This window comes from Gymnoscopelus microlampas, assembly GCF_963454915.1.
Source record: "Gymnoscopelus microlampas genome assembly, chromosome: 10".
Lineage (NCBI taxonomy): Eukaryota > Metazoa > Chordata > Actinopteri > Myctophiformes > Myctophidae > Gymnoscopelus > Gymnoscopelus microlampas.
Window position 1 is genome coordinate 24,303,994 of NC_139947.1, and position 14,185 is coordinate 24,318,178.

Genomic DNA, 14,185 nt, shown 5'->3' on the forward strand with positions numbered 1-14,185 from the left:
GCAAACCATAGTCCCAAGTTTTCAGAAGTTGGCATACCCGTTTCCTGTTCCAGTTCATTCTCCAATGGCATTGTTTGACTGGCTTGGCAGCAGGTTTGAACTGGAAACACATACTGTATGACACATTTGCATCCAGTTCAAATCTGCTGAGCCAATCAAACTAAGCTAGTGCATGGGAATGTGAACAGGAAATGGGTATGCCACCTTCTGAAAGCCAGGGACTACAGTTATGCACAGAGCCTGTTAAAGCTATTTCCACCCACTGTCCATCTGGGCAACTGCAGATCCCAAAGCCTGGGGTGAAAATGCAAAAGAAAGAAAAAAATAAAGAAACAGCTTCCTTACTCCAAGTTGGGTGCAAATTGAGATTGATTGGTCAGCCAGAAGCAAAAAAATGGATGAGGATGGAAGGACTGACTGATAGAGTTTTGTTTTTATAGTAGAATGTATGTTGAGCATGTACGCCATTGGTAAAAGGTAAAGATGCACACAGAATACACCATGCATGCTGTCCTGGTTATCCTGTCAAACCATTTTAAATAATGGATACATACTTTTACTTAACTCCTGGGAGCTGGCCAGTACAACCGGTCCATTTAAGCCAGAGTTATACTTACTGTAATTGCGCGTGGGTGTTGTGAACCAAATAGCAGATGTACAAGCATACAACGCACAGCGCTGCGACGCATTGTGAGCTTGTAGTGCTGCTATTTTTGGTGAGCAACTTGCTTGCGCTGTTGGATACTGAACGATGCAATGGAGGAGCATGTGTGCTCAAGAGACAGCCACTGGTCATTAATGAAGCAGAGGAGCTTCTCTAGTTCCATCAGAGAGGAGCACAGGCTCTCTCTGTCTGTCCCCCTACACTTAAGCTCTGCGGTGACAGGCGTCGCTACTAATTGTGCCAGTGCCGTCGAGGACTCCGAAGGAACACAGCACTACAGCAGCTCAGACCTCTACACTAGTGTGAAGCCAAGTGGAAAAGGATCTTTCCTCCTATACACAGGGTAATAATAATGTTTTTTAAATGGTTCTTTGAAAGGCTATATGGTTCCATGAAGAACCATCACCGACTATATAACCTTTTTTTTGTCAATGTTCTTTGAGGAACCACAAATGGTTCCTCAAATAACTATTTTGATCGTACTTGGAGGCACCTTTAACTACTTAAACAACGTCTTAATAGGTGGGCATTCGCTGAAATTGGCAGCTATGTTATTTTGTAGCAGAATGTGTTGAAGGTAGGGCAGGATTGTGTAGCTTAGTTCTACCTGGATCATATCGTACTGTAAGTAGGCAACTAGTACACAGCAGAGACATGCGTGGGCAGCGTGTTCCTGGGGTCATCTGCTTGGAGAAAGCCTGTACTGCACTATATCATCTGTTGGGAACAGCTGTGTAGACACAGATTGTGTCTAAAGAGAAAGAAAACAAAGTGTTCATGGTAGTGCATATAAGCATTTTGTGTATTGTGAAACATTATTATACAGTACATAATATATATTATTTTGATGTTGAGAGGTTATTCAAGAAATGACAATGTTTTGCTAGTTGTATTTAATGGCCTAGAGGAGGAGGTGTGCATACTGTGTAGTAGTTCAAATGCAACCTGTCTCATTCTTGTACACAGAATATTTCATAAGTTATGTATGACAATGTATTCAATCAATCATTTACCTGGTTGACCAAATTGGACCACATGTCAGATATTGAGTTGGAGATCTATGAAGTTTCAGGGCCTTGCCTTGTGGTTCAGTGTCCCCACCCAAGTTCTGGCCTAATTTGTATGACATTTATTCGTAAATACGATGCAAAAGTGGACAAAGGTGCTTGTTATATTATTTATTTTGTGTAGAAGAGCACTGTATCTCTTCAAAGTTTGACGTCACGAGTCAAGTTACTGTATGATGAAAGTAAATATTGAAAATGACATTAAAATTTCCAGGTACAATCAAAGAGGAGCCTAGATGAGGAGGCTCTGGCTAAGCTGCCCCAGAAAACAGCAGAGAAGCAGAACGTGCCTGCAGTGCCAGTGCCCGCTGGGATTCTCACTATGCCTGCTAAAAAAGTTGTTTGTGGGAAAGAGATGAAAGGGCCACCATTCATCAGTAAACCTGACGTAATCATTTTCAAGGTACTACAACGCTATTTTTTTTTTTTTTTTTAAGTTTAATTTATAAATGTATGTGTGATTTGTACACACTCCTTTTACACTACAAAAAATGGGAAATATAATTAGAAATTAGAAATCCATTCCAAATTCCCCAATTTGTATTGTCCCAATATTTCAAATGATGTATGATTTTCATAGTTTTAACTTTTTTATGTTTATTTTAAATGTGTTTTTACACACAACATAAAGACAGGCAAAACAAAACCAATCCCTATCTCCCTCCCCCCTCCCACATCTTTTCTTTAGTCTTTTTTTCAGCCTTTTGTTTATCGATCATAATAGCCTTAGACTCACTGTCACTCAAAATATGCAATCACAGGACTTTGAGGTGGGGAAAACATACAAAAAGAAGGTTCTCCTGACTAACATCACCTACGCCACAAACTACTGCAAGCTTCTGGGACTCTCCACTCAACTGATGGATTTCATCTCTATCAGGTAAGAGTTAGCTGCAGGTGGAATTAACAACCACGCTTTGTACCAAAGATAGCAGATATACAAGCTGTGAGACGCAATCTTTGGCAAAGAGATTTGGTGTTGACGGAAAAAGTGGTCGAAGTACAGTTAGGTCCGTTTTACTAAAAATGGTGTTTAAGTGGTTAAGAAAAGGGACTCCCTGGTGTCTAAGCAACAATGTCTGAAATCAAAGTAATAATAATAATAATAATACATAAAAAATGTATATAGTGCTTTTCTTTGTACCCAAAGTCGTATAACTCATAGGGAAGGGCATGGCCATTTTCCAGGAAAATTACACCTCAAATACTATAGTATCCCTAACCAAAACGCTTTTATAAAAGAGTGACTGGCTGTCTAAAGTAATTCTGGGAAATGGAATAAGTTGGCAACAGATTCAAGTTTATTCTATGTTTGTTCACCTCATATGTTCACAGCATATTTGGCTGGAATTTTCAAATGTTCAATGAAAAGTGAATAGAGAGGATGCAGCAATTTGGAAAGTCAGTCATGTTTGAGAGAATGAAGAGAGATGAAGCCTAGCCGTCCTACAGATGGACACCAGCTTGGAGCACCACGCTCTCAGTTCCTCTCATAAGAGTCAGTGCGGTGAGTCGGTCCATAGAGTCACTGCAATGAGTCAGGCCATAAGAGTGATGAGGCAGACCATGCCAGGGCTCAGTCTGAAGCCTGAAAAGTTGAAAATACCAGATCTACAAGCTCAATGCATTGTATCGCGACAAAAATGTGCAGACACAAGCTCGTCTCCATGCCTGCCAGCAGCCCACAGCCCAAGCAAGCGATACCACAGGTCACTTGATATATATCCATTTCCTGCATGTTAGCTTCATGCCAATTGATGCAGTCCCCCGGCCCTTTCTCTTTGCCATTTCTCATCTCGTCTCTTCCTTTCTGCCTGGCCGTGCCAATTGTCTCCCAGGCTACATTGCGGGGGGAAGAGGAGACTAGTTGTTGCTGCCGCCGTCCAGCCTCAGTAGGGACTGTCTGAACTCATCAGTCTCCACCACTCTGGTCCGCGCACTCTCGCACATCATGGATACTACTGATATACTGTACATTCACTCTTTTAACCACCTAAAACCTTTCTTAACTAATACTTAGTTTATAAGGGTCGGCTCTACAATCTCATAACACGTCAGGTTATGACACGTGCTGGGCTTGTAGATCTGCTATTATTGCCGAATGTAAACCCTGGAGGAGGGATGCTAGGGTTCAAGTGGTTAGAGGTACACCCACACAGCCCGCCCTCTCATTCTGACTGTCTCTGTTTTTAACATGCATTGCATGTAGGCACCAGAAACTCCTGAGAGGTAATTTCATGCTGAGACAATTAGACTCTCAGAGGTAAATTAGCACTCAGGATATTGCAGTGTATAACGTTTAAGTCTCTCTCTCTCTCTCTCTCTCTCTCTCTCTCTCTCTCTCTCTCTCTCTCTCTCTCTCCCTCTCTCCCTCCCTCCTGCCACCAGGCTCACCAAATCTCCCACATGATTCTGAAGTGTCACACTTCATTATTTCCTGACCTGAATCAGAGGAGCACTGTAACCACTGTATTCTACACAGTAAACATCCAGAGTGTTCATTTAACTCGGAGAGTGTACAAATGTAACCAAATGGACCCTTAGGAGTTACAAATGGATACATTTAACTCCTAAGTATTTTTTACAGTGTGGGGTTCTTCACTAAAAGCAACTCTTAATGACCATAACTACAGTATTTTATGTAACTAAATAACTATTATGCAACCATGTTGTGCACATATCCCAGCACTCCGAATATCACATGATTGAAGCCAGTCGTGACCACGGCAAAGTCTTCACGGCTCACGCATCCAATAAGCAACATTTGCACAGCAGCAGAGAAAGAGACAGAGAAAGAGAGAGAGATGTGAACCAGGGAACATGTTAGGCTTTTTTTCACAGAAGCCCATGGTTGTACGCCCCCTGAAATTCTAAAAATGGCTTCCAACACCCAACCTCCTCCCCCCTCAGCATACAGTAGCAGTGCATGTTGCCAGAACGGACTCTCTGACTGCTTTATCGTCTCTCTGCTGGGACACACCTCCAGGTGCATGGCCCATTGGCCCAGGCTTGCTTGCCTGCCATGCTTGGAGAAACAGCATGAACAAAAAGCAGTGGGTTCACAAACTCGCACCTATTGTAGGAGATGTGGCTGGATGAAGGACATCCCTCTGTGCCCTGTGGGATTGTGAGCTGAAGTCCCAGATAAAGGAATAGACACTAGAAAACAGACCTTTTTCACAGCAGTCATACTGACATAATTAGTAGGGCAATGTTACATTATGTTACAGGTGTTACCAGTGATACTAATTAACCACATGAACCCTAGCATCTCTCTATTATTAGGACAGGGTTTCAGCCCGATTCCACCAGCATTCACTATTATAGAGGGCTTGGCTCCAGTGTTGCCAAGTGCGCTTATTATCAGCGACTTTGTGCTTGTTTGTCTATAAAGTCGCTTATAAATATTGGGTGATTGCGTTTTTGACTTTCTAAAGTGTAGTTGCTTATTTGTGCTTGCTTACACGTCATCCGTGCCCAGATTTGCGTAATCCGAGCCCAAATGACTTCCATAATAAGTGTTTGAAGTAAAAATATTTCAAAAAGTATAAAACACATTTGAACAAAAAGTGGTTCCAGGTTTGTCTAGCAGTATGCAAAATAAATGTGGCACTGATTGCTCTGGACAGACAAGACAGACTGACAGACACACACGAGCACACACGCACACGCACACACACAGACAGCTAGCCCCCTTTCAGAGCCACACTTTAAAGATGATTAAAACATGGATTTCACAGAAATGCTAACTTATTGTGCCACAGCTATGCGCAATAATGCAGAATGCCACCACAATTTTCATATTGTTGTGATTTATGATCATAATCTGCTCAGGGTGTTTTAGCTCTGTTGAACTGAATAATAAACTCTTAAGTGCACATTAGTTTACTGTGGCAGAGGAAGCAGCCGGAATGTATAACGGCATATAAAACGGCAACCACTCTCTCAGACATATAATGTACTGTAGCTGGTCTGCTGCACTGGAAAGATGGCCTGGTTTGCAGCTAAAAATACAGCACACCGCCACGTTGTTTCATACGTGGCCTCACTCCTTGTTTAATCTCAAATGAACCATTTATTTGTTTTCTTTCATATTGCGTGTCTCTTTCTCCCCAAAAATAACAGAAATTGGGTATTGTGTATGAACAAAATGAACTAAATCCAGTCACCGCTCAAAGCTTATTTTATTTCATAACTGTCTAATTGTTTTCCTGGTTACACTAGAAATAGTTGTTGTTTTTCTGGATGGTCAAATGTCTATGGGGTCCATTAATGAGCTTTGTCATACTTGTAGAGTACCAGTTAACGTATCCCTACAGAAGCTATCTCCACTTCAGAGCTTCATCAGGGTCAGAGCTGGCATCTGTGCTTTAGTTTGAACACGTTCACATTTATGATGTTTCTTAATTCTCTTTACCTCTGAAAATTACTGAAACTTTTAGTTTCAGTAATAGAATATGATTAAATATACAGTAATTAAGATGTAAGGGACATTCCCACTAAGCACTATAACTGTAATGATAGCTATAACTATATTGTTCTCCATTGTCTTGCCTGTTATAGTTGTGGTGTGTATTCTGCATCCACTGAGGTTAGAATGATTTTTAAAACTATATCTTTATAGGGCTTGATGTGAACGCCACTTAAGTCATCTTAAGAATTCTGAGCACCCTCAATACTCTTGCACTTTCCATTGTTTCGATATGGCAGCATTTTCTTTCCGTTCTGGTTTTCTTTGCAGGGCAAATTGAGCATCAGGTTGACCGTTCACCCGGTTTGTCCTAGTTGTGCTGGAGAATCTCTCTTTGTTCCATGTTGCATACAGCACATGTGAATGTGTTGTAACTTGTGTGTGTTGCTTGGAACTGATTGTGTTTACTTCATTATTCATCATTATTTGTTTTCTCAATTTCTCTCCTTTGCATTTCAGCTTTGAGCCCCCTGGCTCTGTGCCGGCTGGAATGTCCTGCGACATGCACGCAGTTTTCCAGCCCACGGTTTGTCACACCAACCATTTCTTTTTTATATGCTGTTTACTGGATCTTCTTATGTCTGCTACTTTTGAAAAAAATTACAACATTTTCGAAAATCTTCGCCTACAGTACATGCCCAAAATAGGGACAAAGTGGTTAACAGATTTCTGCAGGTGGAAATGAAGGAAGCTCTCTTGCTAACCCAACACAGTGACCATTTTGCACTTTTACCATAATTAACACAACATTTTAGCCTCGCTAGCGGCAGCGTTTTGGAGAGTGGCACATATGCGCTGACCTCATTTACATGACAGGTATTAGCAAACTGGGTTAAGCAAGAAACAGCTGCATGCACTATTCTTTTTTGCACTAAATAATGTGTGCCTTACTTTCTTAGTAGATCCAGGCCAATATACAGTACCATGTCCATTATCTAAACAAATACCAGCATCATTTGATCCATACAGATTCAAAACATTTTGATAGTAAATTCCACGTCAGCGTAACACATCAACCCTTAACTATCCCATTGTTCCATCATTTGATCCCCACAGATCAATGCGGATCTGGAGGGAGAGGTCCACTTTGTGTCAGCCACCGGCCCCTTCTCTGTGGCCATCAGATGCACTACAAAGAAATGTGATGTGAGTATTGGTGCAGCTTTGATTAGGGAGTGCAGCAGATATGAATAACTTCTGTGAAGACTACAGTAATTCATAGCACAGAACTGTGTATTTCACAACACAACACTGGGAACACTTCGACCCACTTCGATTGTGTTCCTGTGTGCTGTTAAACCCATTTCATTGAAACAGTGACGTACATTGAATGCATAAATACTTTCCTAAACTGCCCACTACTGCCCCCCCCAGCTGGAGATTGATAACCACCTCATAGACTTTGGGATGCACGTGGTCGGCCAGACTATTTCACGGACCATCACCTTGACCAACAGGGGAGCCCTGGGTACTCTGTTCAGCCTGGACCCCTCTGCACGTCTCGGGGGAGAAAATAGCAGGGCAGAGGCTCCGACCCAGTCGTCTATCAGCATACAGCAGGTCAGTGAGGCTGAGGCTCTGTCCCAGTTGTCTATCAGCACACAGCAGCAGGTCAGTGAGCAGGTCCTACAGAACAGGTTGTTCTGTAGGACCCGAGGGCAGTTGTTAGAACAAAAATAAATAATCACAATGCAATATGATGAATGAACATTTGCCTTTTGCATCAGTGTATTTGATTACCATATGTGTTGGGCTTACAGGAGACTTGTAGTCAAAACCTGTCACCTGACAACCAGCAGAGCCCTTCATCCAAAAGCGCCAGAGAACTGCATTCAAAACAAAACAGTCAGGAACTCTCCATGGCCTCACAGCAGGAGCAGTCAGGTAACGCACGCACGCACGTACGCACGCACGCACGCACACACACACACACACAGGTTCACCACTGCTGGTGTTAGTGGAGGCATTTCTCTTCTTGTTAATTGTAATGAGATTTTATTTTTTATTTTGGCAGCATCTGCTTTGCTTGTAATTTAGGTGTAAAATTTCTCCATGCAGTCAGAGTGAAATTAATTGCTATTTCCTTTCCGGTTGCTCGCTCGCAGAGCATAGAAGCAACAGATAAAGATGATCGACAATATTTTAACTTGTGTCATGCGTGGATGGGTAGCTACAATCCAAGCTTATACCAAAGTTAACAGCATTTTAATGCCTGAAAGTCGTGTGGCACTTCACTCACCAAAAATGACTTATTTCCAAGAATTGAAAAGTGTGGAGATGGCATCCTGTTAATTACACAGACTTCATCAGTCCACTCAGCACTTTCCACTGATGCCTAGATAAGTCATTTTGCCTCCACTCTGTTGTTTTTGGGCCCTGTAGCAATGACTGTGCTCCACTGTCTTGTTCTTTGTCTGTAGAGGGTTCATCGTTTACAACTTGGCGTCACTGAAATAAATTACTCAAATTAGTCATACTCTACTACTGTACAATATAATGTTGGAAGGAATAGCTCTGCTACACATACTGTATACAGTAGCAACAGTTAAACACCACGCAAATAACACTGTACTGGCTCCAAAGCTGAACTGACAAGTGTAGTGGTCAAGAACCGACTGTAGAAAGGGAATAGAAACATGTAATATACCGTAGGTAATTTGTTCAACAAATACACTCCATGCAACACACAATGCAAACATTCAACACAAACTTCATTTTATTTGTCACATCACATGTTTACAAAAGTAAAGTCGGTGAAATAATTATTTGTACAAGCTACACAAATTGCGGTTACTTTGAATAATACTAAGAATAGAGCGGGGGGGAGAACATATCAAAACAAAACCTTATTAAATATAACCAAGTGTGTACTCAAAAAAATTAAATACAACAAAGTGTGTGTACTCAAAAAACTAAAAGCATGAGTACCTCAGTCTCTTGGACAAGTATGACATCACATAGCAGCAGATATCAAATATGTATGAAATGTGTGGGAATGGTTGTATTCACAGTTATATACTGTATACATAAAGTGATAGTGCCAGTGTAATGGGAGCGTGTAAGACTGACATGGTGACAGGGCTCAGCGCCTGTTCAACAGCCCGCATGACAGTCTGGCTGTGGAAATTCAACCTTAGTCTATTTGTTCAGCATTTGATACTTAGGTATCGCCTCGCCTGCCTGACAGTAGCAGCGTGAACAGATTGTGGCTGGGCTGGTGATTGTCGTTGATGATCCGCTTAGCCTTGGCTACACGCCGTTTGGCATATATGTCGTGGAGGGAGGGAAGCTCAACTCTGACGGTGTGCTGGGGCGTCTGCAGCGCTCTTTGTAGAGCGCTCTGCGGTGGAGGGTGGTATAGTTTCCATACCAGCCGGCGATGCAGCTTGTCAGGATGCTCTTGATGGTGCTGCTCTCAGGAGCTCATGTGAATGTCTTCAGTACAGACATTGTTCAGCCTTATTCATCCCATGCCTGGCGTGTGTGGCAAATGGGCTCCTCAGAGGTGTAGAACCAAGGAAGCCGAAGTCACTGACTCGCCACTGCAATCTTAGTGTTTTGTCTATTATTTGCGAGTCCACTTGCACTCACGTTCCACTTATGGTCCCCAGCCCATAGGTTGGGAATCGCTGGTTTATGGTAGGGATAATCAGCCGTGTTGAGAAAAGTTCAAGTTGATAGTTATTCTTTTCTTGGAGCGGGTGGTTTTACACTCAATGCCGATTATCATTTCTGCTTTGAAGACAGTATCCTGCAGATTTTTACCTGTGTGCACTGTGCAGTGATCCAGGCTTCTGTTCCAGACTGCAATTAAGGATGGAGGTGTACTGGTGGATCAGCCAGTTACCGTAATTAAAATGCCCTCAGTTGGATTCCTGGCTCTGCACCCATATTGCATCTTATTCCTCGTCCATTCCCTGCCTTTCCTGTCAGAACAAAACAATGCTCTATGCACAATACGTATGTATGAACACGATGAAAGTGTTGTTACCTAGTAATACATACTGTAGTGTCCCTATTCTGTGATGAATATTTGACAAAAATAGCAAGCTCACAATGCACGATAACGAGCCGATGTGAGCTTGTACATTGTCTAATATCTTCTGTGAAGACATTTAGTGTAGCGTAGCCTGGAATAGAGCCCTGGGGAGGGGGACTCCTGTCAACTAACTGTGTGTGTGTGTGTGTGTGTGTGTGTGTGTGTGTGTGTGTGTGTGTGTGTGTGTGTGTGTGTGTGTGTGTGTGTGTGTGTGCGTGTGCGTGCGCGCCTAGCTGTGACTGAGGCTCCAGATCCAGAAGCACCTGCTGATGTTTCCATAGAGCAGATGGAAGCTGTGTCAGACACCAGTGACATCACCATAGGACAGGTACACCGATAATCCTTTATCTATAAGTACAAAGATATTCACAAGAGCAATATAACTATAAAAGAGATTCACTGAAATAAATACATTTTTTACATGCTACAACGTACACATTGTGCAGACCGTTCACACTGCGTTCGTTTATGGACAGGTTTATTCTGTGATGATTTAACGGTGTCGAGGGGGCTGTGATTATACAACCACACTTTAAAAAATAAATATACATTTAATCAAAAAACAATCAAAGATTTAAACGTGTTGCAATGCGTTGTGACCTTGTAGATCTGGTATTTTTGCAGAATGTTCACCTTTTATGCCATGCTATAATAGGGATGCAAGGGTTCATACGGTTAAGTATATTAGCCTACTTAAAGGAAATTGACAACATTGTCATATTTAGAGTAACACACAAGTATTTGTCTACAAATAGAGATACTGTAAATACAATGTTTTGTATGTTGCATTGTACCTATACACAGTGAAATCCTCAGTGTTCATATATCCATTAACTGAGAGTGTACAAATTGTGTGTACACTCATCAGAGTTAAATGAACACTGAGGATACTGAGAGGGAACGATGTAGGACTAAACGTTCCAATTTCCTTAGAACAGAGAAACAAACATTAGCGGCATGTCTAGAATGTGCTGTTCTCTTTCTGCAGCACACACACTCACACTAGTTCTGCTCTGGTTTGATCACTTATGTCATGTCTGCCCGACGGCCCGTGTGAGGTTCTGGAGACGTTCTGGGCTCATTACGCCTCTGTGGAGGGTAATGGTGCGTCACCTCTCCCTCTGCGATTCGTGTGTGTGTGTGTGTGTGTGTGTGTGTGTGTGTGTGTGCTGGCGTGCTGATGGCTCCTATGTCGATTGTCATTTTGACTGATTCTTTCACATTGTGTGTATGAAGGCTGGCCTGTTAAACGGTGGATTACCAGACGAGTCTTAATAGCCCTGAAATATGTAGTGTGCATGAAAAGACATCTTATGTTGATCGTTGATATTTTCCACCTCATTCCTGTGTAGTTCAGGAGATGTACAACTATTGCTTATAGGTTGCTTAGAATTGTAAGTGTCATTGGGCCTATCACTGCCTGGTGTCACTGACATAAATCAGTCGAGAAATATTAATGAAAATGAACACATTCTCACTCCCAATTCGTCATGTTTCGACACTTGCTCAGGTAGTTTTGTATCTGATGCTGATGCAGAGGAGGCCCTTTCATATACCATGTTGACGATGACGGATCATAACCGATTCCCACCCCAATCGGATGCCGCTAGGTTGGCAGAAGCAGGCTTCGCACCGAGTGAGGCTTTTGCCTTACTTGGGCGCACCTCATGGGGCTTTAGCCTCACTCGGTGCACCTCATGGGGCTCAAGCCCGCTTCTGATGGTGTGCCTGCCTTCTTTTCAAAGTGTTTTAATTGTCTTTTAACTTGTTTTAAATTAATTCCATCATCATCAGTCACATGACAGCACAGACTACCCTGCACATTGGACCTGACCAAGCGTCCATAGGTGACAAGTTGGGAGTGAGAAGGTGTTGCGAATGCAGCTTCCAAGCTTCCAATATAAAACAGATAATATTTTAACTAGTTTAGTAGTAGTAAATATATTTTAAAAAGTGAAATATTTGAATTTACATAGTAACTTCACACAACTGTTGCTGTGTTTCATTGGATACACAGGTGCGAGAGGGGAACATTGGACCCTTTGACAGTGTTAAGCTAGAGGTTGTGTTCACACCGACTATTCCAGGGGAGGCCAAGCTGGACTTACACATCAACTTCTCTGACCCAACCAGTAAACCAGTAAGATTTCATGAATGCCCCACACCAAGCCCATCATAGACGCTGGATATGGCTTCAGTAACATCATAATATCAGTACCATTTTCATTTGAAATCTCAGTCACGTGAGTCTTCCATTCACAGATACCTATCAGGTTGAGAGGCCTGGCTCTCAGTGTGCCTGTATGGGTGGTTAAGCCCTGCATCGACCTGAAGATCTGCATGTATGACCGACTCTACCAAGACAGCATCATGGTGCAAAGCAGGTGAGTCCCATGATACCCAGAGAATAGCAATATTGCTGGCCCGAACGGTTGGCGTAACTGTCTGGGCGCCTAGGCTGGTAATCCAACCTGACAGTGTGTCGCGGGTTCGACTCCCGATCCCAATGACCTTTGCTGCGTGTCACCCCGCCATCTCTCTCCCCATTTCCTGTCAGTCTACTGTTCCTATCAATACAGGCAGAAAAATAAACCAAAAAAAATAGTAACACTGCTTTATTTTCACAAAGTCCGGGAGAGGCTCATTCTGATGGTCAAAAATGTTTTATTCATGACTTCATCTTCTCTTTACAGAGTACAGCAAAATGAACACCCACTCTCCCCAAAATAACTAATTGTTGGTTAATGTCTTTTTGAATCTTGCCCATGACAATCCTGGTAGTTTCTCCAAAGCATTTAGTTTTACTGGTCTGGTGCTGGTCTGCGACTAGGGTGCCATGTCATTAGACTGACGGCCCAAAGTACCAATGGTCTGACGTTGCGCATTATAACCAACCCTATCCTAACTCTAACCCTATCCTCACACTAACCTAAAACAATTCTGACTTCTGGGATGTCCGAAAATAATGGGCTGCCCCCTCGAGAAGCACTAACTGAAAACAGGCCTCCCACAGGGCACGCAGCTCAGACAAGGTGGGACGTCACACACCGAATGCCAATATGAGCCTCACTAAATGAATAAATGAATGAGGAAGTATGCAGTTAGGGAGTGAAACAAAACAACCCCTCCCCCGTAACCAAACACCACCATGCATTCTGTCAGTGACTGGCTTGGTCATGGTGTGTTTTGTGTGCTTACTCTTGGATGACAAAATTCTGGAAGATTAAACATTTGCATAATTCATAGGATATATGGAATAATGAGGCCAAAGACCACACCATGGGACATGTGGACAGGGACTTTAACGTCTGTTCATGGCCGCTAAGCAGCTCTGATTACCAGATAGTGCGTTTGCTTTTAACCTTTAGAAATAATTATGCCAGTATGTAACATTACAAAGCCCGACACAGCATTTATTTTAAATACAAATGCCAGTTTCCTGTTAATTTGACTATTTGAAGATCCCGACTATCCAGTCTATATCTTTGTCCTAATTCAAATAGTAATGTCATTAAGATTACATATGTTATTATCCTATTGCATAATCAAGCTTGTTAGTGAAGTGTACAGGTCAAACTGAAAAAGTATTGCTTCATTAAATATGAACACTGATGTGGACAGATAATTCATTAAAAGTCCATTATCTGTGTTTTTTCAAACATGGAATATAAGCTACGGTATCTAACAATTGAAACGAGTCAACTAAAGTCAATTTAGAATAAATGGGGCTTGAGGTGGCTGCACAACAGAGAATTGGAATTGGATGGACAGTATTCTGTCCATTGTTTTTGCCATGCTTGGCAATATAATTGAGATGCTAGTTGGCATCGAGGAATGGACTGCTGACAGTGACACACTGTACCAAACCCATCTGCTAAACGTGACACTGACCCTCCCTCACGTGCTGCCAAAAAGAAGACACTTTCACAGAAAAACAGCTCATG

The 14,185-nt window shown here is 42.3% G+C and overlaps 1 protein-coding gene across 2 annotated transcripts in view; it reads left to right on the plus strand.

The window, feature by feature from the left end:
• cfap74 (cilia and flagella associated protein 74) overlaps positions 1 to 14,185 on the plus strand; it is a 44,717-nt gene that overhangs the window by 7,078 nt on the left and 23,454 nt on the right. For both annotated transcript variants that reach the window (XM_084068506.1, XM_084068507.1), the window contains exons 13-21: positions 1,946 to 2,134; positions 2,493 to 2,611; positions 6,662 to 6,728; positions 7,259 to 7,348; positions 7,577 to 7,762; positions 7,963 to 8,086; positions 10,475 to 10,569; positions 12,259 to 12,381; positions 12,504 to 12,625. In XM_084068506.1, coding sequence (XP_083924632.1) covers positions 1,946 to 2,134; positions 2,493 to 2,611; positions 6,662 to 6,728; positions 7,259 to 7,348; positions 7,577 to 7,762; positions 7,963 to 8,086; positions 10,475 to 10,569; positions 12,259 to 12,381; positions 12,504 to 12,625 — 1,115 coding nt within the window. The remainder of the gene's footprint in view (positions 1 to 1,945; positions 2,135 to 2,492; positions 2,612 to 6,661; positions 6,729 to 7,258; positions 7,349 to 7,576; positions 7,763 to 7,962; positions 8,087 to 10,474; positions 10,570 to 12,258; positions 12,382 to 12,503; positions 12,626 to 14,185) is intronic.